Source organism: Saccopteryx leptura, chromosome 5 (assembly GCF_036850995.1).
Source record: "Saccopteryx leptura isolate mSacLep1 chromosome 5, mSacLep1_pri_phased_curated, whole genome shotgun sequence".
NCBI classification, from domain to species: domain Eukaryota; kingdom Metazoa; phylum Chordata; class Mammalia; order Chiroptera; family Emballonuridae; genus Saccopteryx; species Saccopteryx leptura.
The window spans coordinates 125132639-125159233 of NC_089507.1; the positions used below are offsets into that span (position 1 = coordinate 125132639).

General features: G+C 40.4%; 1 protein-coding gene across 4 annotated transcripts in view; it reads right to left on the bottom strand.

Moving 5' to 3' along the window:
• Nucleotides 1–2008: 2008 nt before the first annotated feature.
• Nucleotides 2009–26595, bottom strand: part of ARMC3 (armadillo repeat containing 3) — an 85138-nt gene continuing 60551 nt past the window's right edge. For 2 of the 4 annotated variants that reach the window (XM_066384552.1, XM_066384551.1), the window contains exons 11-19: nt 25397–25646; nt 24064–24200; nt 23095–23263; nt 19898–19998; nt 19102–19203; nt 18556–18672; nt 12342–12542; nt 10338–10500; nt 2009–3490 (exon numbers count right to left, since the gene is read on the bottom strand). In XM_066384552.1, coding sequence (XP_066240649.1) covers nt 3281–3490; nt 10338–10500; nt 12342–12542; nt 18556–18672; nt 19102–19203; nt 19898–19998; nt 23095–23263; nt 24064–24200; nt 25397–25646 — 1450 coding nt within the window. In that variant the 3' untranslated portion in view covers nt 2009–3280. The remainder of the gene's footprint in view (nt 3491–10337; nt 10501–12341; nt 12543–18555; nt 18673–19101; nt 19204–19897; nt 19999–23094; nt 23264–24063; nt 24201–25396; nt 25647–26595) is intronic. The other 2 variants (XM_066384553.1, XM_066384554.1) reach the window with 2 other exon arrangements.

Below are 26595 nucleotides of genomic sequence, written 5' to 3' on the forward strand. Positions count from 1 at the left end.
GTTCCATATCATTACTCCTGCGTGGGGCTCTGAAGCCCATTTCAGATCATTCTTAGCTGACTTTTTATTTTTATTGTCTTATTAGCAAGGGAAAAAAACAACAGCATAAAGGAAATTTCATCATATTCGACAGTTAATTTTTCCCTGTCATCCTAATCCTCAAAGGAGTAAATAATTGCATACAAAAGATACAAGTCATGTTTTCTGTTCTGTAGTAGTCGAAGGAGCCAGCCTAGTTGTCTCTCTTTCTGTCTCACTCTCCTATTTATATGAATAAAATGAGATTAAATTTTTTTTCTGGAAGGCTAAATTAATGAAATCACACAGCCAGAAAATTGTGTATACAAGGTAATGACTATCAATGATTCAGCAAATAAATGACTTGATAATTCAGACATGAGCACATTCATCTGAGTTTTTTACAGTTATTCTAAAAGTAAAGACTATGGAATCAAAAGAAAAGAGTCACTAACTCAGATTTTTCAAAGCTAGGAACCTATAAATAAACTAATTGGACTATCACTTGATTTGTATGTCAGATATGTAAGTACTTAAAGAGAACATTGTTTGTTTCAGCTGTTCTCATCACTATGATTAATGACTACTTAAAAGTGTTTGATTCCATTTGTATGCCAGCTGTTCTTATGTAAAACAAATGAGGACTTTCTCAAGATAATCAGAGCCGGACTGTGGGCAGGATTGGGGGCTGATACCTATGAGCTGCAAGAGGATATTGATGGCTCATAGCTTACTGGTCTGAGATCAGAACATTTTTCAGGTGACTGAAAGATAGTTGACTTGGGACAACCTGGGTATGAACTGCATGGGTTCATTTTTACATGAATGTTTTTCAATAAGTACTGTAAATGTATTTTCTATTCCTTATTATTTTCTTAACATTTTCTTTTCTCCAGCTAACTTTATTATAAGAATACTATATAGAATATATATAACATATAAAATATTCATTATTGACTGTGCAAGTTATCAGTAAGGCTCGTCAAGAGTAGGCTATTAGTACTTAAGTTCTGGAGGAGTCAAAAGTTGTACACAGATTTTCAACTGCACAGGAGGTCAGCACCCCTAACTTCCGTGCTGTTCAAGGGTCAGCTATAGACCCACAGTAATTGCTGATCACTGGGACATTTAAAAACAACAACCTGCTCTTTTGCAGGTTTTGGTTGGTGCAAAGATCTTAGCCAATGTGGAGTCTTATGCATTGTTAGCAAGTTACAAGAACCTAGGTAGTTTTAAGCACACATACACTAATAGTGCTTTAGAAGGTAAATAGGCAAGATGAGTCATTTGGATCACAGACAAGTTGGGCCAAGCATCAGTACAAAATCATCACACCATGGAAGTAATGCTCTGTCCTGTCATGACAGAGCAGGTACCATGTTACATCCCACAGGAGGGCAAGGTGTTGGTGATGGGGAGCTGAACACATGCACATGTGGGATGATTTCAGACATAAGCCCCAAGACAGTGCGTGTTTCTGCAGTTTCACTGCCTCTTGCACAAGTTTGGAAGTAGTTTCGCAATGGATGGGAGTGATTTTCTTTACTGCAAGACTACTTTCAAAAGAATCCAAATAAAAAATAATACAAATCTTGTTGTTGTCGTTATGGTCAGTTAATTTAAGGCATAAAGCCAGCCAGCAAATACGGCTCAAGTTACCCTGCACAGGTCACTCGGCCAGTGAGGTATGTACCAGCCCTGAGACAGCTTTCTGGTCTTGTTGAATTTTCTTTCCTACCCTTATGTCTGTTTTTCATTTATTTTTATTTTGTTACCTCTTTTATATCTTTGTAACCCACTTTAAATGCTTCTGGATCAAAACAGACTTGGAAGTGCTTAGATGAGTTTATATCTTCTAATCTTGCTCTAGTTTCTGATATTGCATGATAAATATAATTACCACACTATTTGATATTCAGAACTTTATTTTGAAATAAAATATTATACATTCTTTGAAATTACAGATTTGTCCATACAGAATAATCTTGGCTTTACTTTCTAAAATCAAACTCACTTTTAAAACCCTTCTAGTAAAATGATTACATAGGTAAACTTTAGTTTTTGGTGTTTTTTTTCTTTTAGAGAGAGAGGGAGGCAGGAAGAGAGAGACAGGATCATCGAGCTGCTCCTGTATGTGCCCTGACTGGGGAATCGGACCAGCAACTTCCGTGCTCCAGGACAATGCTCCAACCAACTGAGCTATCCAGCCAGGGCTGATAATTATTATTTTTTAACTTTATTAATTTTTAGAGAGACAGAGGGAGGAAGAGAGAAAAAGGGGTGGGTAAGGGAAGCATTCGTTTGTTGTTTCACTCAGTCGTGCATTCATTGTTTGTGTCCCGTTTGTGCCCTGACTGGGGATTGAACTCACAACCTTGTCATTTTGGAACAATGCTCTTAACCAACTGAGTGAACCAGCCAGGGCAACTTTAAAAGCCTGACTAGGAAATAAATACTTCACAAGGCCAATTTTATTTTTCTCTTTTACCATTTAAAATGTGTTTGCTCCTTTTGTGCTTAATACTGAAAACACAATTCGTCATAAAAGATTGATTCTACTTTTATATTTCAAAGTTTTCCCAGAAAAGAAGAATTTTTAAGTTTTATACATTTAAAATAATATTTTTGTCTCCCAGAATTAAAATGTGTAAAAAGCAAGACAGAATTGTTTTTCACTGAAGGTGTATTTCCAAGTCAATATAGATAGGACAAACACAACTTATGAAACACTTTTCAGAAATATTTATAGTTTAGTGATGTATATTAAACAGTGTTCTTAACAAGTTTTAAAAATGTGAACAAAAAATTTTAGAAAGAAATTTGTAATACTAGAATAAATCTATAAATTATCAAACTATAAACAATCTTGCTCTATGCAAGTGAAGAAGATGACTGAAGACATTGAAAACCATTGAATTTATTTAACCAAGTGCTCCTGACAGGTGCAGGGCATGAAGAATGACAGTGATAAAGCCACACGATTGCCCAGGATCAGCAGCTGTGTTTCAGGTGGTCCTTAGGAAACAGTGGGTGGATCAATTGTGACAATACTAAGCTTTTCTGAGGGACAGTAAGTGTAAATGATCTAATCAGACAAAATGTAGGCCAGAAGCACGGTCATGTCAATCCGTGTTTCCTCATTTCAGCAGAGAGAGAAGCTTTCTAATACTTTTATTTAAAGAAATACAATTAATGGTGAACTTCATAGAAAGTGTATAGAATACATGTCTTGTTTGAAACTCTTTTGTGTGTCTTTGACAGTTTAGAGAAATCTGTAAAGATCTGCTTCTTTACTTTTCAGCTTCATCAGTCCACCTGGATGGCACATGAGGTCAACAATGTATACTTCAGGAGGAGAGAGACCCCAAATCCCTCCCTTTTGAGATTCATTCATCAGCTTAACTTCATTCCAAGCTCTGCCATACTCCCCTCGAACCAGAGAGCAGCCGATACCAATTTTATCAGCCAGAGCCTGTGAGAGAAAACACAAGATCAACCAAGAGTGAGGAGGGAGAAGGGTGGAGGAAAATCCTTAGTCGTAAGACACACCTTGGTTGAAGGTGAAATATTCAACTCTTTGCAAAGAAATGCTTAGAAAGGAGGCTGGAAAAAAAATGGGATATTGTGCTAGGAGCCAATGAAACATGTTTAAGTCCCCTTGTTCCTCAAGATCCTGTAGATTTAAAGTCTCTGTGTAGGTCCTGCTAGGAAGTGACATTTTTCAGGCACTTACAGTGCATTGTATCAGCACGAGATTGATAATGTCATTGGAGGAAAACTATTCCACGGGCTTTCAGCGCTAGTGCATCTATCAATCTTTCCATGCTCCCAGGAAAGCTGCTCTGGGTGTGATACACCATGGGACTGAATGCAGGGACCCGATGGGTAGGGACCTGTTTCAAGCCAATTGATTCTGTATGATGTAGGTAGACAGATGCTGTGGGAGGAGAGTGCTGAGTGGTGGGCCCTGCTGCCACCTCCTCAGGGCTTGCTTATGTTTTGAGGGAGTTTTCTCTTCAATCTGTCTTGATGTTGAGGTTATTTAAAAATTACACTTCAAATACTCTGGAAACTTCTTAGCCACAATATAGTGGATAAGAGAGCTGGTTCAGACCTTCTGGGTTTGAATTGCAGCTCAAGTTGTTGTCACCTCGATCAAGCAAGGGCCTAGGCCTCTGTGCACTTCAATTTCTTCATCTGTGAAATGAGAACAGTCCAAACACCCTCCTCACAGGGTGGTTATAGAGACGAAGAGAATGAATACATTCCCAGCACTTAGAGCTGTGAATGCAGTCACAAAAGTGAGTACTCCATAAATGTTCCCAGTGCTGGAAGGCAAGACTTGTTGTTTTAGTAATCTCTATGTTCATTTATTAATGTGGTTGACCTGAATGTGCAGCACTCTGTGAAACTGGGATTTCTTTTTTTTTTTTTTTTTTGTATTTTTCTGAAGCTGGAAACGGGGAGAGACAGTCAGACAGACTCCTGCATGCGCCCGACCGGGATCCACCCGGCACGCCCACCAGGGGCGATGCTCTGCCCACCAGGGGGCGATGCTCTGCCCCTCCGGGGGGGGGGGGGGTCGCTCTGCTGCGACCAGAGCCACTGTAGCGCCTGGGGCAGAGGCCAAGGAGCCATCCCCAGCGCCCGGGCCATCTTTGCTCCAATGGAGCCTTGACTGCGGGAGGGGAAGAGAGAGACAGAGAGGAAGGGGGGGGGGTGGAGAAGCAAATGGGTGCTTCTCCTATGTGCCCTGGCCGGGAATCGAACCGGGGTCCCCCACACGCCAGGCCGACGCTCTACCGCTGAGCCAACCGGCCAGGGCGAAACTGGGATTTCTAATAAAAAATATATTTTGGTCTTCATCTGGGTTTCTGCCACAGAGCTCCTAAAACCCTTGGAATTTCCTAAGTGCTAAAAGCCATCAGGGTGTCTTTGTTAGGATAATAAGGTGACTTCTGGCGCCTGAGGATGGGCAGGACTGGCTGCCCAGAGAGTCAGCCACTTGATCCGAGGTTTGGAGCTTGTGGTCCTACTCCCTCCCCTGCCTCTGAGGAGAGAAGCGGGGCTGGCAGTTGAATCAGTTGTTGGCCAATGATTTAATCAACCATGCCTATGTAACGAAGCCTCCCAAACCCCAAAAGGACAGGGCTCCAGAGGCCTCTGGGTTGGTGAGCAGGTAGAGACTTGAGTGGCCTTCCGGAGGAGGGCATGCGAGTTCCACACCCTTCCCCCATATCTTACCCTGTGCTATGCTCTTTTATAACAAACTGGTGATCCAGTAAGTCAAATGTTTTCTGAGTTTTGTGAGCAGCTCTTGCAAGTTAACTGAACCCAAGGATGGGGTTGTTGGAACCTCCAATCTCTAGCTGGTCAGTCAGAAACACTGGTGATAACCTAGCCTTGTGACTGGCATCTGAGTCGGGTAGGGAGCAGTCCTGTAAGCTGAGCATTTATCCTGAGGGGTCTGATGCTGTCTCCAGGTGGACAGTGTCAGCATGGAGTTGACCTGTGGCACACGGAGCTGTTGTTGGAGAGTTGCTTCCATGTGCAGAACACCTCCCTCCCATATTGGAATTGGTACTAGAATCACTTTACACTCATAGTCTAGTGGTAAAGAGACAAAAATAAACATGTCATTATCTTAACTGTTCCAAAATAACTTTTCCTGATCTCTTACTCCATGTCAAGGCACTTTAAAGCATTAAAACAACCGTATGATACTGGTATTGAATTTGCCATTTTATAGGAGTAAAACTGAGGTCAGATAATTTTCCCAAGGTCACAGTGGATTGTGACCTAATGTGACAGCCAAGGAATCTGTCTCAAGAGTCTTAGTTCTTATCCTTAGAATAATACTGCTTACAGCTGAGATGAATTTAAAACTATTTTCTTTGTGAATGAGAACCAAGGTCATGTGCTATGAGGAAGAGGTAGAAATGAAAAGGCTTAGAAGGAAGGTCAGGTGTGGAGCACAGCTGCTAAGGAAAATAGGAGGAACTATGACCAGGAGCTGGAAAAGGGTGGCCGGGCTACTGGCATGTCCACACACACTGAACACTCCGAATTGGCTGTGACGCCCCCGCTGTCATTTTCTTAAGCCTGAGTGCTATTAGTGGAAGGACAGGCAATCAGATTGGTGGGCTCAGGCAAAGGCGTGAAAGGATGGTGGGGGGGGGGTAAAAAATGAGGGAAATTAGTGAGCAAATTATGAGGTCTGTGAACAGTTCATCTAGGCTCTTGAGGGGACAAGAAAAACCAAAAAAGAGCCAGAAAACTGGAAGAAAATGGAAGTTACAGAGAATATACGTAGGAAGAATAAAAGATTTAGGAGGGGTAGAAGGATAAGAGACTTTACCAGTGAGTTCAATTGGTGTTCAGGATTTTAGCCATGGTCAAGGCCTGGGTAATTAATTATATGACTTAGCTGAGGTGTGAGGGTAAAATATTCAGTGTGATATAATGTTAGAGACTGAATATTTGTGTTCCCCCACCAAATGCAAATGTTAAAGTCTCAACCCCCAGTGTGATGGTATTTGAAAATAGGGCCTTTTGGAGGTAATTAGGTTAGGATGAGATCATGAGGGTAAAGCTCCTATAATGGGATTGGTGCCTTTATAAGAAGAGAAAGAGACCAACATATTCTCTCTCTCTCTCTCTCTCTCTCTCTGACTCTGCCAAATGATTATACAATAAGAGAACAGCTCAAGCAAACAGGAAGTGGGCTCTTCCCAGACATCGAATCTCCAGACACCTTGATCTTGGATTTCTCAGCCTACAGAACTATGAGAAATGAATGTTTATTGAAGGCACCCCGTCTATGGTATTCTGTTATAGAAGCCCAAGCAGACTAATACAGTGCCTACGAGACACTTAAGTGCATCAAGCTAGAGTGTAAAAAGATACACAGATCTGGAATCAGGAGAAGTTTGTGGGACAAGGAAAGGGTCTGGAAACTTTAGGCATGTAGGTGGTATTTAAGGCCACGGGAGAGGGTGACCTCACCCTGTGAAGTAAATAAAGAGAGAAAAGAAAAGAGCTGGCATCAGAACCTTGCAGATCCCCAACATTTAAGGGAAGGGTGGAGGAAAACAGGTCTCCAGAGGAGATTGAGATGAAGTGGTAAGAGAGGACAAGTTACTGAAGAGAATGGTGTCAAAGAAAGAATAATTGATGACAAATTCTTTTGATATATTAAGTAAGCAGACAATAGACCACTGTAATAACCCTTACTGAGAGGGAGCAAAAGCCAGACTGCAGGGAGTTGAGAAGAAAATCAGAGGTATGCCAAGGAGGGACAAGGAGTTGAGAACACTCAGAATTTTGACCAAGAATGAGAATTGTCTATGGAGAGAAGTATTAGGATAGGCTTTGATTCAGACGGGCAAGGGTTCAAATTCCAGCTGTACCTCTAGTTGACCTTACATAAATTTCTTCTCTAAATACTGTTTTCTTATCTCTAAAACAAGGAGTCACTCCACCTTTGGCATTTTTGAGACTCTTCACAACTATGTTTGTCAAGTACCTGGCACATAGCTCAGAATGATGGCGGTACCATAATAGGAGCTGTCATGGTGGTTGTGGATATGAGAAAATAAAATATATTTATTTAAATATTACAGAGTTAATTTTAGGTTTTAATGGAGAAACACCTAAGAGAGAAAGAGCTTAAAGACAGGAGAGAAGAACTGATAGAGCAAGAAGCCAAAGAATTAGGAAAGACTGCTGTCTGGATTATAAACAGAATTAGCTAAAAACTAGAGGCAAGGTCCATGTGGATGCAGTGGGTTTACAGGTATTTAGGAGAGGATACGAATTCTTTACATTCAGTCTATAGTTTAGAAACCAAACTAAACTAAACTCTTAGTATACGACAGACACTGGATACAATGGAGAAAAACAAAGATCACTCCCTCTCTTAAACCTGACCTATCTCTATTACCCCCTACTGTAATGAATAATGCCACCGTTACCAGCTGCCTGGACTAGAACCTAGAAATTATTTTGTTCTTCTGTGATCTCTCACACCACACCTAGGTAGTCACCAACTCCTTTCGATCTTCTCTCTAATCCCCCTCTAAATGTGCCTCCTCTTTCACATCTTCAACTATGGCTTCAGTATAGGTCACTCATTCTTCTTGCTCCAGAAAGCTTCCAACTGGTTCCCTATCTCTAGCCTTGCCCCTGCTCTAATCCATTCCCTGTTCTGTTACCTGAATGGTCTTTGAAAATCATGTTACCCATTCATTCATTTCTCCTTAACAGCTTTCAGTGGTTACTCACATGGTGCTTTATAATCTGGCCCTTTAGCCTCATCCAACCCTTTCACTTTCTTTATCCAGAAAAACTGTTCTATATTACCCAAATGGCTCAGTGACTCAAACCTGTTATTTTGTATAAAACATTTCTTTGTTTAGAATACTCTTATCTTCCTTCCTTACCTGTTGAAATTCTATGTCCCTCTAATATGTCATTTTCTCTCCTGAAACTTTCCCTGACATCACCTTAGAACCCACAAGTCTGGCTTAAGTGCTTTGTATACAGGGACTGTCACTTTATATCTCTATTATTATTCCAAGACCCTAGAAGAGGCGCGCAGTTGCTGTATGGTAAATGTTGAGTGAATAGGCTTTTACGAGTCTGTGAATAGAATATATATGTATTGTTGTGTATGTGCGTATGCAGGCATATATAGCTCAAATATGCTGCTCACAAAAATTAGGGGATATTTCAAAATGAAAATGTGATAAAGAAGCATTTGATTTTTTTATTAAACAGAAACATCAGAAAAGCAAATGACAAGTCAAATAAAGTTGTTTGATTATGCAAATGAGATGCAAAACCAACTTTTATTTCATTGGTGAAAATACACTATACAAAAGTCTGAAAGCACCAGAGTAGCTGCACGTTCCCTGATCTTGAAAGTGCACATCCTGCCATTTCTCAGCCCTTGCAATGCCCCTGCAACACGATTTGCCTGAATGCAAAGCCTGGAGAGTCATAGGACGTCTTGAAGCTGATTAAACACAGACAGTGGCAACAGCCCTTGGAACATTCCAAAGTGTGATTAGCAGACTGTGGAATCGCTTTGAAGAGACTGGCACAGTACGAAGAAGACAAGGGCAGGGTCACCCATCTGCCACAACAGCAAGAGATGACTGAGACTTGACCTTATTGGCAAGAAGGAACAAGTGCAGCAATGCAACAGAACTGTGGGGACAGTTTCTTGCTGCCACTAGATGACGGATATGCACCCAGACCATATGAAATCAGCTCCATTGTGTTGGACTGCAGGTCCGGTGACCAGTGGTAGACATTCTGTTATCTGCTGAACACCGTAGAACCCACAGAGGGTGGGCTGATGAGCATTGTCGTTGGACCTGTGATGAGTGGTCAACTGTCCTCTTCTCTGATGAGTCACAGTTCAGTCTGCAGCCTGACAATCATTGGGTCCTGACCTGGTGCAAATAAGGAACAGGGGAGAATCCATGTTTCATGAGACAAAGGAACTCCTTTGGTGGTGGTGAAATCATGGTGTGGGCTGGCATCAGCACTGATGGTCGTAACGACCACATCAGAAACAGGACCTCAGATATCGAGATGAGGTCCTGCACCCTATAGTGGTACCCTGTGCTGGAGCCGTTGGAAGCAACTTTCTTTTCATGGACAATAATGCAAGACCCCACCGTGTGCATCTCATCAACAACATGCTTCAGGAGGCAGGAATCAAACTCATGGACTGGCCTTCACGTTCTCCAGACCTGAATCCCATTGAACGTGCTTGGGAGGCACTGGGAAGACGTCTGGCAAACCACCCAATGCCTCCCACAACACTTCTTGAGCTGAAAGTTGCGCTGGAGCAAGAGTGGCAGAGGATCCCACAGGAACTGCTGGACAGTCTGACCCTGTCCTGCCCCATGGCTGTCAGTGTGTTTTGGCAGTCTTGGGTGACCACACACCCTACTGAACAGTCAATATGTGGCACTCTGGTCCAGTTTGACATGCTTCTGTTCACCCCACTGATATGTCACTTGCTACTTAATCACGATAATTGAGTTTGCATCTTATTTGCATAATCGCACAACATTCTTTGACTTGTCGTTTGCTTTTCTGATGTTCTTGTTTAATAGAAAAAAATCAAGTACTTTTTTTTAATTGCTTCATACTCATTTTGAAATACCCTTAATTTTTGTGAGCAGTGGCAAATATAAATGATAGGGTTAATATTATGTAGTTAAATAAATATTAGCAGCTGGCTCCATTATGATAAAGAGAAAACATTTTAACCTAATGGCAAATGAGGCAAACATCTTAAATACCTTGAAAAGCAAAGCTCGATGGTAGAAGGTTCCTTTTTTGATCTGTCCAATTGGTATAACATTGGACTTAAGTTGAAATTTTAGTTCACTTATATGAAGCTCCCAGCTGAAATCCTGCAATTTCTCTTTTGAAATTTTACCGCCCATTTTTTCTGCCACATACCTGTGTCAATTACATCGAGACCAAATCAATTAACTTTAATATCTCCCTTTGGACAATTTGAGTGCAGCTATCTGTGTAATTCTATGTATAGAAACTGTATTCCTTCTGATGTTATTATTTGCTTTATTTTTAAAAATGTACTTACCATAACTAGGTTAACGTTATGCTTACAGTATTCACAGTACGTATCATATATATACTGAAATTCCAACAATTTTATTCAACACATGGAAAGAAATGAATGCTAATTTTTTCAATATTTACAGCAAGATACAAACCAGTACCACTAAATTTCTATCAATACAGTTTTAAAATTTTATACTACTCTTGAAGAGTATTTGTAAATGTTTCAATATGAAATCCAGGGCATTGTACTAACATTTGTTTCTTCTTTCAAGAAATTTAAAGTGAGAAACAAGACAAACACACAGAAATTTCCCATTAGAACCCCAAGATATTTTCAAGTTTTATAGTGTTTTTCTTTTAAAGTTTGGTTTTTATAATTTAGAGAAAAACATGACATTTACATAACACTGAAGTTAGAGAGGAAGAGGCAGAAGGAACCAAGTAACGGGGAGGGGCCGGGTGGGTGGGGAGGGGTGTCCTGCCTGGGGGGTCTGTTACTATCAAGCTCCTGCTGAAGAAGTCAGTAAATGCACCTGCAGAAATCCTCCATAGACTTAGGCTATATCTTGGAGTGAAGGCAGAACTGCATATTTTAAAGAAAGACCTTCCCCTTACTTATGAAGCACTGAGCAAAGAGCATGGTGAAGAACAAGAGAAAAACTGGAGAGAAAGCTAGTAACCCGACGTGTGTCCCCTGGCCAGGTGTACTGTGATGCAAGCTAGCTCTGGCTTGCAGTGGATGCAGATAAAAGAAATCAATTATTTAGAATGATAAAAAGTATTTCTGATAAGGAATAAAGCATGAAGAAATGTGACAAATGTTGAAATGAGCTAAATTCGAGTTCTGCTTGAGTCATCACTTCTCAAGGACATCAGGAAAACCTTCAGTAGCCAAACACACTCTTTTCTAGTTCTGGCTGATGAGACGTCAATGATCGGCAGCTGTGCTTCTTGCAGTTGTCACACCCGGGTTGGATGGCTGCAGCTCACTTCTATTCGGAGTAGATATGAGCTCCCCTGGAGACCACAGCTGTTGCTCCCCTACTGGCTGGTGTCAATCAGCAAGGCTATCCTCCATCTCTCCTGGTTCCTAATCCCTTACAGCCACCAAGGGAAGTTCTCAGCTTCTCCGAGTGAAACCCGACTCAACTCTGAGAAGGTAACTTCACTGGCACATACAGAGCGCTGAGCCCACCCAGACATTTCAGAATGCTCGCGCTCCTGCTTTAGAGCAGTGTAAAACATGTAACATAAAACAGGGGATAGTCATTTGGGTTAGAAAATGACTTGAGAGTTTACAAATAATTCACAATAGAATTTCTTTAAATTGTGAGCTCCCCAGATACCCAAGAAATGGTTTTTGAAACTTTTGATTCATTTATAACTTCTTCAGGATCACACTGAAAGAGCTTTTCATAGTTTAACTGGAGAAAATGACATGTATTTTTTGCTTGTTCTTATTTTATATATATATTTAGTAAAGCATAGTTGGCATCTACACAAGCATCTTTCTTTACGCAATTTCCAGCTCCTCATTCTGATTTATGGCAGAAATCTGACCTAAAATAGAAACTGAGAATTTGTTTTCAATTCATTGTTTCTGCTTCAGTTTTGTTACAGTGTAGTTGTCTGAAAATTGGCTAAAATTGCAAACCACTAAAATTAAATTTTTTTTCCAGAAATTAAAAATGTACATGTGTCTATTGACAACTTACTTTGCAAGAGCCTCAATTTGTTCTTTTATACTGGTTATGGGAAGTACTGACTTGGTCACTTCATACACATAGACGCAGAAGTCGGGATCAGGGGGAGGGTACCATTCTTTATCGAGGTTTCCTTCTCCAGCCCACTTTGGTGCTGCTGTAACCTCCTCCTCCTCCTTCAGTTTTTCCTCTTCTTTTTTCCCTCTGCTTTTCCTTTAAGAGTAAAGAGCAGCAATCAAAATCACAGAATGAATAGGCACAAATTGTGCTCTGAGGTCCTCTGAAGAATATCCCAGAAATACACTGTTTATAACTTCAATGACCAGACCATACCATCGTCAAATTTTCAATGACAATGCAGAATTTTGGCGCTTCTATGTTTTGCAGCAGAGATTAATTTTCAAGAGAACAAACACTACATGATTGACATATATTATGAATATCATCTATTGGACTTACGCATATTTGTGTAGCAAGATGTCTGGCCTATCATAAGTATGTAATAAATATTTATTGAATTGGAAAAAAATAGGTCACCTTCTCAGGGAGTCTACACTGCTTTCATATCATCTCTTGCTTCTATTGACACCTCTGAAGGAAGAATCTGGATCACAATTTTTAAGAAAAATTATCCAAAACATACAAAAAAAGCAAAATATAACAAGGATGTCATGCAGGGGCAAAGACTCACTGAATGTTTATTTGGGAAACCAGACTTAGGGTTTTCTTAAATTAAACTTATTGAGGTAACATTGGTTAATAAAACCATACAGGTTTCAAGCATGCAGCTCAATGAAACAGCACCTGCGCACCGCAGTGGGCGCCATCGCCCGGCAGTCACCTCCTGCCCTGTCGCCCCTCTGCCCACTTTCGCCTCCCTCCACCCCCTTGAGATGTACTTAGTTCTGTGCTTAGGAAAAATGGAATGCACTTAGTAAACAGTAAAGATAGTGTTTAATAAAAAATTACTATTAATTAAAAGTTCCAGACTTAGAATAGCCTCAATAAGTAATGTTGTCCACCAATTTTCTTGATATATAGATAGATAAAATTACAGATACATGCTTAAAAAAATAAAAAATAGATGTTCTAGACTCAGAGAAGTTGCTAGTTATCATATACATTCTTGTTTAGTAAAGATACAAATTATTTCTGTCCAGTGGGAAAGATACTTCCAAAGGCTACAGTTTATTGTTCTACAGGATGGTTAATATCATACAGGATGGTTTTTTTTTTGCAACATGGCAATCTCTTTCTAATATTCCTTAACTAACTAGGTTCTCAAATGTTCTTGGAACCAGTATCGACATCTTACTGATTCTAACTAAGGAACTGAACAGAAGCCACGGCACGGGTCCTTTTTCCAGGCAGCACTAAGTGAGCATACTTGACCCCGTCTCCCACTGAGTAAGACATCAGACCTGGAGAGGATCCTTGCAATCGCTGTCTGAAGACTCTAAAAAGTAACTAGTAGCAGAAAGATCAGAGAACAGACTGAATCGTGACTGAGCTGTGGTGAGTTTAGCATTTATTTTTGTCCACTCTTCCACAAGCTGAACTAAACACAGCCTCACACCTGGAAGCGGCCATCAGCACAGACAGTGAGAGCTCACAGGAAGCCTATGTGAGAAATAGGAGAGAGTGGGGACAGTCCTGGGTTTTCTTATTTTTCTCCATTTTGTTGTGCTCCAGCCCCTAAGGAATCCTGTGACAGTGGTGCCAATTGTGTCATCGGGGTCCCTAAGAGCCTAAAACTGCTTTATACTCACTCAGTCCTCCTGCTGTTTGGCTGCAGATATGGATGTAGTCCTGGCAAGAGTATATCAGGGAAGAGTAAGTAAAGTTTTTGGTTGAGGACCAAAAGGGAAGCCCTATGAACCAGAAAAGACAAAGGAGATCATGGAGAGGAAGGAAACCCAAGAAAGCAGCCATATAAATTTGTTTATGGATTGCTAGGTGTACTCCCAAGCTATCTGTGCTTGGTTCTGACCCCAGGATGGAACTATGGAATAGACCACCACCCAATTCCTTACTGGACACTAGTTGGCACATACAGGACTGATCCAAACAGCATTGCAAAACCTCTGAAAACAGGACTGACAGCAAAACAACTCACAGAGCACTGGTTGGAACTTGAAGACTAAAAGCACTGGTCAATTACCTGCGAAAACACACACACACATACACACACAAAAGAATATTCTCCTTAGAATGTACATAAGACCCATAAATAAGAACTGTAGGACTCATAGCATGATATTAAAATCTAATTACTCAGCATACAAAGAACCAGGAAAACCTCAACTCATGAGGAAAGACAATCAATAGACATCAATGCCAAGATGACACAGAGGGAAAATGCTGCAATTAGTAACCAACACTCTGAAATGAATGGAGAGTTAAAGTCTTAGGATGAAATACAAGATATAAAAACAAAATTTTGGAGTTGAAAATACAATACTGAAACTTAGAAAAATAAAACTTTCTGAATGGGTTTAATAGATAACAGAATAAAGAATCTATAAACTTGAACCTAGATCAACAAAAACTATCCAATCTGAATAACACAAAGAACAAAACATTGAAAAAACAATTGACAGACTCTTAGGGACCTGTGCAATAAAAAAATAATGATATTGATGTTATCAAATATTGTTACCAAATACCAGAAGAAGAGGAGAAAGATGAAGTACAGAAAAGAATGAATAATTAGGACTGAGATGGCTTCCTCAACTTGGTTAAAGACATAAATTTATATAGTTAAGAATTTTAGTAAGTGTCACTCCCAGACACATCAAAAGCAAACTGTCAAAAACTGAAGACAAAGCAGATGACACAATTAGATTAGTCTGTGTAGAAAATCCTAAGAGATCTACAGAAAGAACACCCCAAACTCCTAGAAGTAATAAATGAGTTTATCAAGGTTTCAAGCTATAAAATCAACATACAAAAATCAATTGTGAGCCCTGGCTGGTTGGCTCAGCAGTAGAGCGTCGGCCCTGCATGTGGAAGTTCCAGGTTCAATTCCCAGCCAGAGCACACAGGAGAAGCGCCCATCTGCTTCTCCATCCATCCCCCTCTCCTTTCTCTCTCTCTCTCTCTCTTCCCTTCCCACGCCAAGGCTCCATTGGAGCAAAGTGGGCCTATCAAAATCTAAGCAGAGTGGTTTTTTTTTTGTAGACATAAAAAAAATCTTATTCTAAAATTTATATAGGAAGGCACAGGTCCTAGCTAACTCCATCCTGACAAAGAAGAATGAAATGGGAAGAATACTCTTACTTGTTATCAAAGCTTACTCTACAGCCACAGTAATCCCGACAGAGCGACACTGGCAGAGAAACAGACACACAGATTAGAGCAACGGAACAGAGGACCTAGAAATAGAGCCACTAACATGCTCAACTGATTTTTGACAAAGGTACAAAAGCAATTCAATGGAAGAAGTATAGCCTTTTCAACAAATGGTGCTAAAGCAATTAGACATCAAAGATCGTTATGATGACAGAACTGTTCATTATCTTAATTGTAGTCTTAGACACATGGATTTACAGATGTGATTAAATTGTATAGAACTAACCACACATACACACACGCTGGAAGTAAAACTGGGGGAACCTGAATAAAATCATTGGGTCGTGTGATTTTAGGCAAAACTTAATATTTCCCAGCTGTATCATTTTAACCCTCCCCTTTTCTGTAAAACAGATAAATATATTCATATGCATAGTAAGATTTTTTTAAATTAGGAAGCAACACTAGGTAGGTCAATTAGAATGGTAGAAAGCATAGATAGGGTTAACCGCTTTCTAAAATTACGGGATAAGTTTATAAGATTGGAGAGCGGGACCCTGTGATTTCACAGGGCTGCCTGTAAAACAAAGAGATCTATTTCCCACTGAGTGTGCTGCCGGAAGTAAGAAGATTTGGCATGGAGAAGGTGCTCCCCAGTACACTGAGCCAAGCACACCAGGGAGAGATGTCTTATTCAGTGATTAGGAATAGTTAATTTACCGGAACGCCTGAACGGTACTTTCCTGCTGCTACAAATATAAGTATTTCATGTGGACTTCTTTCCCACGAAGTCTGCCAAGTTGTGTTAACAAGGACTTCAATACCTACATGAACTTCATTTCTAAATAAATAGAAAAGCAAGTGCTTGGAAATTACAAAATTAACTCCTATAAAATTAATCCTCAGAAAACTAACACCAATTTCTGATGAAATATAACAGAACTTTTACCTTTCCTGCAGAACTTTAGCAAAACTACCTCATAAGGCAGAGATCCACTGTATGGATCTAAACAAGAAGGGCATTTTCTCTTGTCACGGGAGAATGAGTAGGGAGGTTTGTGAGTAGAGAGAGTTGTCTGGCCTAAAACTGTGTGCTGACATTTTCAAAGTTTAATCACTTGCTTCTTTTTGATATCATCAGCTAGGCGAATACATATGCTATAGGACAAGTCTGGAGGGAGAAATATGAGTCATGAATCCAACCCACTTGGGTTTTTATTTTAGGTAGGAAGATTTTGGTATGTGAAAAATAATCACAATACCAGGTATATTCAATGAAGTCCATTTGAGTGATAAAAATAAGAAATTCAAGGAGTTCAATGTCAAAAGAAATCTGTTCCATCAGGTGTTGTATGTCCACCCAGTCTATTCCAATAGGATGATAAGGGAGGATTGTACCAGGTGAAGACATGATTTATGCTGGGCTTAGGGGGATACGTAGACTGTGCGGTTTATTTTGTTTGTTGTCTGTCTCTCTGCTAGCCAAGTTCTATGGGGGAAGAAATTCTTGTTCACTGCTATGTTTCCCACACTGGAACAATTCCTGGAACCTAGCAAGATGATTACTAGTATTGACCTTTACCATTTTACTGATGAGGGAACTCAGGCAAGAAAAAGGTAAGCTACTTGCTCAAGAGGGATCATTTATAAGTGTGGACCTTGTCAAAAGTAAACATTTCCTGCCAAAGCTCAGATTTCTATCTTGAACAAGTGTGCCAACTAAGCACAGTGCTAAATATTGGAAATGAAATGAGAATTACTCAAATCTGAGCATGTTCTTGTCCTCCACGGCTCTCGGCCCAGCAGAGGGGAAGCAGAGGCCACGTGAGGGGGAATGTGGGGGGATGGTTGACGTTGTCAGGGCTAGAACAATAGCAGCAGCTTAGAAGCAGAGAGCAGAATGATGAGCAACAGAGGCCAACAATGGAAAATAAAGTCAGAAACAGAAAATAAACAGCTCTGAGCTCTTGAGGATAAGAACCTACCACAGCTCTCACCTTAGGGACCTTAGGAGACAGTCTCAGTTTAGAAAGTAGATGGTCCATATAAGTGCCAAATAGACTTCAATATTGCAGTGGTTCTGAAGGGCTTACGTCAATAGTAATTAAAGGGTTATGGAGTGGGCAGGATGGTATTCTAAAGAGTCCAGGAGAGTGCTCACAAGAGAAATAATATATCTAATAATATGTAAACAGGTAGAAAGTACATTAAAATATGCCAGGCCTATAAATATGCACGAACCACATTAGACATGATTCAACCAAATAAGGAGTTGGTCCTGCTTCCCTTGTCTCCCTCTTGCAGCTGCCTGAAAGGTCAGAGATTCCAGTGAGTGAGGTGGGTGGGGCACGGATGAATGAAGCAGGGAAGAGGCAGCCTGCAGGACGACATCAAAGTTCATTTTATGTTGATTACTACACAGGGTTGGATTTTAAAATAATGAACTAGAGACTGTTTCCATTGTCATTTTTTAATTAAAGTGACTGTAGAGCTTAATAATGATCAAAGTGGCCTAAGTTCTCACCCAGAGGCAGAAGAAATTCCTCTGGGTAAGTTTTAGAGACAAGAGACAAAAATAAAGTTAACTTGCCTGGCCTGTGGTGGCACAGTGGACAGTGTCAACCTGGAACACTGAGGTCACTGGTTCAAAACCCTGGGCTTGCCCGGTCAAGGCACATATGACAAGCAACCAATGAATAGCTACAGTAAGGTAACGATGAATTGATACTTCTTGTTACTGCCACTCCATTCATAAAATCAATCAATAAAAAAGTAAATTTTAATTACATTTCATGAATCCTGCTTAGTTCAACATACTGATTTTGTAGGAAAAGCTTCCTATTAAAAATCCACTCCTCCCTTTCACCAATTTTGCTGGGTAATCAAAACTTGGCCTGATTACAATGAGGAGAAGAATAAACATCACATTTCTTACCTTGCTCCTTTTTCTTTAATGGTGCTTTTGCTAAGAGCAGTACTTCGTCCAGAAGCAGGTTCTGATTTATCTTCTGTGGGAGATCCAAATCCAGCACTAAAATAATAACTATTTTTTCTTGTCATTTGAAAAAAACCACAACTAATTTCAATCATATGGAAAATAATGATACATTACATTTGTAAGGCAGTTAATAATGTATAAGGCATTTTCCCTTCCTTTACATACTTTGATTCCATTCACCATTACAAAGCAGGGCACCAGGCATCACTCCACGTACAGATAAGGAGGCTAAGCTTGCTCACAGACACTGCGTCATGTGCTCACAATCTCACTGTGGGTTTACAGCAGACTGAATGTCTAACTGGGCTTCCCGGCTCTTTTCCCAGAGATTTTTGCACAGCAATTTAGAAAACCAATTATGAAATTATACTACCATAAGAAGAGTCTAAGAATGGTTGCAAAAATATAACATCTAAAAATTATTTTTTATTCCCAAATTAAAAGGAGAATGAATTGAGTTTAGGTAAAAAATTACTTTTTTACCTTGTCTTTTCTTTACTTGCTCTTCTTAAAGATGATGAAGAAGAAATACTTCGCCCATAACCAGTGTCAGAGCATTTGTCTTCCGTAGATGGAGGTGGAGAACTAAAATTTTATGTATTTGAAATTATGGACAAATTAAAATAATTTACTCATTAACATTGGCTTTGTCCTACAAAATGAACTTTTCTTCCAGAAAATCATATTTGGAGCTGACTTTTAACAGTGACATATTAATTTAAAAGTGTGAAGGAGAGGTTAAGACAAGAAGTATTACAAAGCTTTCCATGAGCTAGAATAAATATTTTTATAAAATGTGTCATGTATAATGTATTATTATATAGATGTATGTGACCATTTAAAGAGGAATGTTGAAACTTTAGTTTTCAGCTCTCCTATTTACCTCTTATTATATACATAATAAAACACTGTGCAGTAGTTGGACACCTGTATACAGTTTTGGAGAGTTGTAAACATAATTCATTTTGATTTGCTCATATCTATTTATACTTCCTTCAATTACTTCATGTTACTGGAAGAGTAAGAAGTCCTGACTGCTGAAATACACATGGAATTGATTGGTGACATCAAGTCAAAGGAAAAACCATGGTGGTGGTCATCCCATGGACTTCACTATGTCAGGCTCTGAGCTTATGGATCAGTATTTATTTTGATGGCGGTGCTGGATACACAGGGAAAAGGAAAGACACCACACTGGAATATTTACATATTCACATGATGATGGACAAACAAAAAAAGTATCTGTTTCTCTGCCTCCCTCCTTCCTCCAAAGACTCACACATCAGAAGGTTTACTGTTAACTAAGAGTACAGCACGCCGATCATTTGGTTCTTGTAAGCAGAGATCCTTCAAAGGCCAAAGTTTAGTGCCAGGATTTATCTGTAGATAATTTAAAGATTGAAAAGTACATAATATCAGCATAGGTTATATTTTTTAATATGAGTGCTGACAGAATATGTTCTCAACTGTTTGAGGTGTCTAATTTCACACACACACAATTATAAATAGGAAGTTTGTGGACCTCGTGCCTATGGGCAGGATGTATCTCTCCAGTTCCCCACAATTTCTATTGCTTTATTCTCAGCTGTTTCATGCCATAATTATCAGTTTGGCCCCTGCAAGCATGTGAGTTTACAAATCCATCTATACACATAAGGGAGAACTATTGTCTGTAAAAGTAACTAATTACTAAACAGATTAGGAAATATATTGTGAGGCTATCTGAAAATAGGTTAGACCAGTGGTAGTCAACCTGGTCCTTACCACTCACTAGTGGGTGTTCCAGCTTTCATGGTGGGCGGTAGTGGAGCAACCAAAGTATAAATAAAAAGATAGATTTAACTAGAGCAAGTTGTTTTATAAAGATTTATTCTGCCAAACTTAGCAAAAATCTGACATAAAGTACTTGGTAAGTAATTATTATTATATGCTTTAATTTGCTGTAACTCTGCTTTATAAATTTTATAAAGTAAAGTTACTTCCCTACTTTATAAATCACCATTACTGTGGAACCGGTGGGTGGTTAGAAAATTTTACTACTAACAGAGAAACAAAAGTGGGAGGTAGATATAAAAAGGTTGACTACCCCTGGGCTAGACAAAGCTCTACACTACCAATCATAATCAGCCTGGTGAAGGGCATTGGACCAGAACACCTCAAATCTTTTTCCAGCCATATAGTTAGATTCTGCTCTCATCCAAGATACTGTTCACGACCCCTTTAAAATAGGACGGACCATCCTTCTGTCCAGAACTTGCCAAAATTTCCTGCTTTGTTCAGGGTCAAGGCCAAATCCTCTGATGGTCTACAAGACTTACATGATCTGGGCTCTCTTTACCTTTCTGCCCCTGGGTTCACCCAGCTCTATCTACACTGCCTTTGCTGTTTCCTAAATATGCCAAGTGTGTTTAAACCCCATGGCTCTGAACCAGTTTCCTCTGCCTAGAAAGCTCTTCCCCCAGGTATGTTCATGGCTAGGGCCTGCACCTTCTTCAAATTTCTGCTCAGGTATTACCTGTTAGTGAGGCCTCCCTCACCACAATTTTGAAAATTATAACCATCAACCCCAGCACTCCTAAGCCCCTTATCCTGCCTCTGCTCTGCTTACCTCTCCCCCATAGCACTTATTTCAACCATATGACATAATTTATTTAGTTGTGATGTTCATTGTTTATTGTCGGCCTTTTCCCACTCGTACCATGGGAGTAGACGTCCGTGTCTCTAGTTTACTGACATAGTAAAAGCCTACAATACTAGAAACTTCATATTTACTAAATGAATGAATCAGAGAATTCTCCCTTATAAAGAATATTATCTGCCCTGGCCGGCTGGCTCAGTGGTAGAGTGTCGGCCTGGCGTGCAGAAGTCCTGGGTTCGATTCCCGGCCAGGGCACACAGGAGAAGCGCCCATCTGCTTCTCCACCCTTCCCCCTCTCCTTCCTCTCTGTCTCTCTCTTCCCGTCCTGCAGCCGAGGCTCCACTGGAGCAAAGATGGCCCGGGCGCTGGGGATGGCTCCTCGGCCTCTGCCCCAGGCGCTAGAGTGGCTCTGGTCGCAACAGAGTGATGCCCTGGAGGGGCAGAGAATCGCCCCCTGGTGGGCATGCCGGGCGGATCCCGGTCGGGCGCATGCGGGAGTCTGTCTGACTGTCTCTCCCCGTTTCTGGCTTCAGAAAAATACAAGAAAAAAAAAAAAAAAAAGAATATTATCTCCTTAACTTTTTACAAAACTTATGAACAAATACATTTTGTAACTATTTTCTGATGCAAGGCAACATTATTCTGATATGTTCTTTGTTGGTTTTCCTGCTCTTTGCCCTCGTTTTTTCTTACAGCCTCTTTGTATTAATGTTGTGCCAAATTAAAAAAAAAAAATTCATCAAAGAGATGGGCTTTCTTGGAGTGGTGATTTTTCAGTGGTTTGTATGTGTTTATAGGGGTTTGTGCCTGTATTATGGTAGTAATGGTGGCCAGGGGGACAGAAGAAAGAGCTAGAATCAAGTTTTAGGCTAGCTATTTTTCACTATTCAAAGTAGCTCTAATTCTGTTAGCATGATAGAGTGTTTTCTGCAACTATGGTTTAGCTCTGTGATTCTTTTTAAGGACCTGTCTCTTCTGCTTCTTTGAGCCAGATTTTCCCAAGAGGGCCTCCATTGCCAGCCTTGCTCACCCAGCTCCTGAGGTTCTATGCCTGCCTGGGACAGTTCGCATCTGGACTTCTGAGTTCTCCTATCACCTCAGGAAGGGTTTATTGTTGATGGTGTCTTCTGAGATCTCCACCACTGCTACCCTCGTGCTCCCCACCCTCCCCTTCCATTCTTCCTTTTGAACAGCTTCTGCCTGACCTCAGGGACCTGAAGTCTGTGGATCATATCTGTTTCCCAATGTTGCTGAAAAAGAAGTTTGTGGGTTTTTAAGTTTTCCCCATTCTTCTCATCACTTTCGGTTTTCAGAAGACATGAAAATGCTGGTTTAAACAGGGGTGTCACAAAGTCCTCAAGACTCTAGTTTTTGCTCCCCATTTCTCTCAACATTAACATTGAATTGCACCATATATTGTTTAAAAAATCATAATCAGAAATACAGTCAAGTAAAACAATATTCTTCTATATTACCTTTTTAAATCCACTATTATAATTTGATTAATTTCAACTAGATTATAATTAATAAGATAAAAACCTAATACTTCTGTCCTAATCACTAACGCTGGGCCCTGGAAGTAACAGACCCCAAACCGAAAGGGCTGCTATCACATCTTCTCTGACAGTTGGACTAGCACACAAGTTCATCTAGTTAAAACTATACACAAATGCAAAATCTTATAGCCAAAGTTAGGGATAAAGTTCTGATCCCCTAGTTTCTGTCTATAAAATTACAAATTATGTTAGGTGGTTATAAAAATTGCAATGAAATGTATCATGATTAAGGAAGAAACCATTAGTATACAAACTAAAATACAAATGAGCTCTCACACTTACCCGACCACAGTCATAGAATCCATCACTAATTATGTTACTTGATGACAAGTAGCCAGTCTGGCTGTATTTCAGCGACAGGTGGTTGTTGAGCAATTTGTTATAAGCTAACTCACTGAATTTATTTTTTCGACTTACTGATAGGCTAATTTCTTCAAGGATCTCTAAAGCCCTGTCAATAAAAGCAAAAGGCATTATTTGCTCTGTGTAAGCAACCCAACATGAAGTTCTCACTTATGTACCTAGCTAAGATTCTGCATGAGACAAGCAGGTGAAGCCATCCCACCCCTGTAGATAAAGTGATCCTGAAAGAGTTACAAAGACAAATCAGTCCTTTCTGAAATCATATATGCCGGTAGTAACTCATAGTCAAAGAGTTGAAAAGGACAGCTTCAGAAAAAAAAAAAAAAGTTCTTCATTTAAAGCAAAGTTAGTATTAAACTCCAACTTCTGCAGCTAAGCAGGTGATAGACACAAAGACTAAAAATGTTTATAAATAGGGTAAACCTGTCTGTGAAACCTAAAAACCCTGTTTGCTGATATGCTAAGGGCCACTAACTCCTCTGTCATAGGTGGAGTGGACTTGGTGAGGCTGGAAAATGCGGAACTGGGACCAAAACCTTGGGATCGGGCAGAGGTAAGTGGAGATGGTCGTCAGCACTCACCCACTTGATTTTAGGAAGTTGAGAGACAGGATTGTGTTACAGCAGTTAAGGAAAGTGAAAGAGAAGCAAATCTCAAGATGCACAAGTGAGAAAGGACACGTTGATGTTGGTTGTAAAGGTGGGAGGGAGAGCGTGAGGGGGAGCACGAGGGAAGACCTGGCATGCGCGGGCAGGCCCTGCAGACATGAGGCCCTGGCAGGCCGGCAGGCGGCCTGCAGGCTCTGCTTGACCTTCCTTGGGCCTGAAAAGGGTACCTTTTCACCTTCCAGTCCACACCTGAGCCGAGAACGTGGGTGCCTCCACTCACCCGAGCCGGCACAGCTCCATGGCCACCAGCTCGTCGCCTGCGCAGACCTGCACGGCCCAGCTGGCATGCCTTCTGACTTCATCGTTCTTCGAGCGCAGGAGCTCTACGAGGGGCTCCAGCCCACCAGAATTTCTTAACTGAAGGGAGAAACCAACATTTTGCACATTAGGAGTCCAGAATATAAGCATTAGGCATTCCAAAAAAAGTCTCATTATTTGATTGTTGAAAGGTTGTAACTACTATCTTTCTTTCTTTCTTCCTTCCTTCCTTCCTTCCTTCCTTCCTTCCTTCCTTCCTTCCTTCCTTCCTTCCTTCCTTCCTTCCTTCCTTCCTTCCTTCCTTCCTTCCTTCCTTCTTTCTTTCTTTCTTTCTTTCTTTCTTTCTTTCTTTCTTTCTTTCTTTCTTTCTTTCTTTCTTTCTTTCTTTCTATTTTTCTGAAGCTGGAAACAGGGAGAGACAGTCAGACAGACTCCCGCATGCGCCCGACCGGGATCCACCCGGCACGCCCACCATGGGGCGGCGCTCTGCCCACCAGGGGGCGATGCTCTGCCCATCCTGGGCGTCGCCATATTGCGACCAGAGCCACTCTAGCGCCTGGGGCAGAGGCCGAGGAGCCATCCCCAGCGCCCGGGCCATCTTTGCTCCAATGGAGCCTTGGCTGCGGGAGGGGAAGAGAGAGACAGAGAGGAAAGCGCGGCGGAGGGGTGGAGAAGCAAATGGGCGCTTCTCCTGTGTGCCCTGGCCGGGAATCGAACCCGGGTCCTCCGCACGCTAAGCCGACGCTCTACCGCTGAGCCAACCGGCCAGGGCCTCTAGTTCTAATTTATATGTATGTATGCATTCTTAAATAACGCATTTCTCAGCTTTGCTTATTTCTGAATGGTATATAAATGGATCATAAGATAAATACTTGGCAACTAGCTTTTGCTTAGCATTAAACATGGTGAGATTCATCTCTGCTGATGTCTGTAGCAATGGTTCATTCATTTTTACTGATATGAGATTCCATTTTATGAATATACCATAATTTATTTATCCACTCTTTACAATTGGACAATTGGTTTGTTCCCAGTTGTTTAGCTATTGTAAACAATGCTTCCTGGAACATATGGTCAAAAGGTTGTTTTAGGAATATATGCTTAAAAACAGAATTGCTGGCTTACATGGTATGCTCACCTTCTTTGCGAGATAATGTCCGTTTGTCCTTCCAAAGCATTGCAGCAGTTTTTAAGACTTAAATGATAGATCAGTTAAACATTTGAAAATGTTTCAAATTAATCGATCCATAAGTACGGACCAGGAAAACGAGAGCAGAGGTTATTACAACTCTTACCTCTGTGCGGGCTTCCATGTCACAGGCAATGGCCGCAATGGCGAGCGCAGCTTTGCTCTGCACGACGACATTGGCGTTGCGCAGCGGGCCGAGGAGCGCGGCCATCATGCCGTGGCTCTGCATGCTCCCGCGCAGGCCCTCCTGCATGGCCATGTTCGTCAGCACTGTGGCAGCGTTGGCAATGGCTCCGTCTCGTTTACTGGACAGGATGTTTATCAGTGGATCAATACCATCAGCTTCTGCAGCAGCACTGGGTGAGCGAAGGTGAAAGGAGTGTCATCCATACAAAGCGAAGAAATTATTTTTGGAGTATACAACTGGGCTTATAACACGAATGAGTATGTAAATACAGTTTAAAAACAAATTAATTTACAATGTACTGAAGCCTGGAATTGTGGCTCTAGTGATTTAAGTAAAATCTGGAGAAATGTTAGGTATGAACAAATTTAAATTAATCCTTTTCTGATAGCTACAGTTTTGGTTTATAGAAAAATGCATGACTATTTCTTAGAAACCCTTCTATAGCTCTTCATTTTTTAAATCAGTGATACTTATGAGACCAGGCAGTTCTATTCAAAGAAAATCTATTAAAATATTCCTAACAAAGCTTTAAATAGGAGGAGTGAGTGAGCATGGGAACTCCGGATTCAGTTCAAGTTCTTTAGTCCATCTTTTTCAGATTAGGTTGCTAATTAGAGTCAGAGGTTAACACATTTGAAGGCAGCAAACCATTTTGCATGCAAATATTGTTTTTTACAAATTAAACATCAAAAATCAAAGTCATGACATTGACATAAATAGATAATTTCTGTAATGTGAGCATATTCAGTTGTTAAAGTTCTAATTTCTAGTATAAAAAGACTACAATTATCCATTGATATATTAACATTTTCTCACAATTAGAAAGACAAAATCTCTTTTTAAGAACACCCTACTTTATATAGTCCTTGCTTCGTAAATTCTTTAAAAGCTCATAAAATAGTAAAAATAAAAAATAGATCATTTTAATGAGAGGAGGACAATTTAATTATGTACTATAATGTTTGGAATGGCTTCAAATCAGAGATGTTCCAAGCAATAAGATATAAAGAGCATCCTGGTTTTCAAGGAAGACCCAAAATTGTGTGTTAAGAATCCATTTAAAGTATCACGGGAATAGAGGTAATCAAGACAATAAAAGCAATAACATCAACATCTCT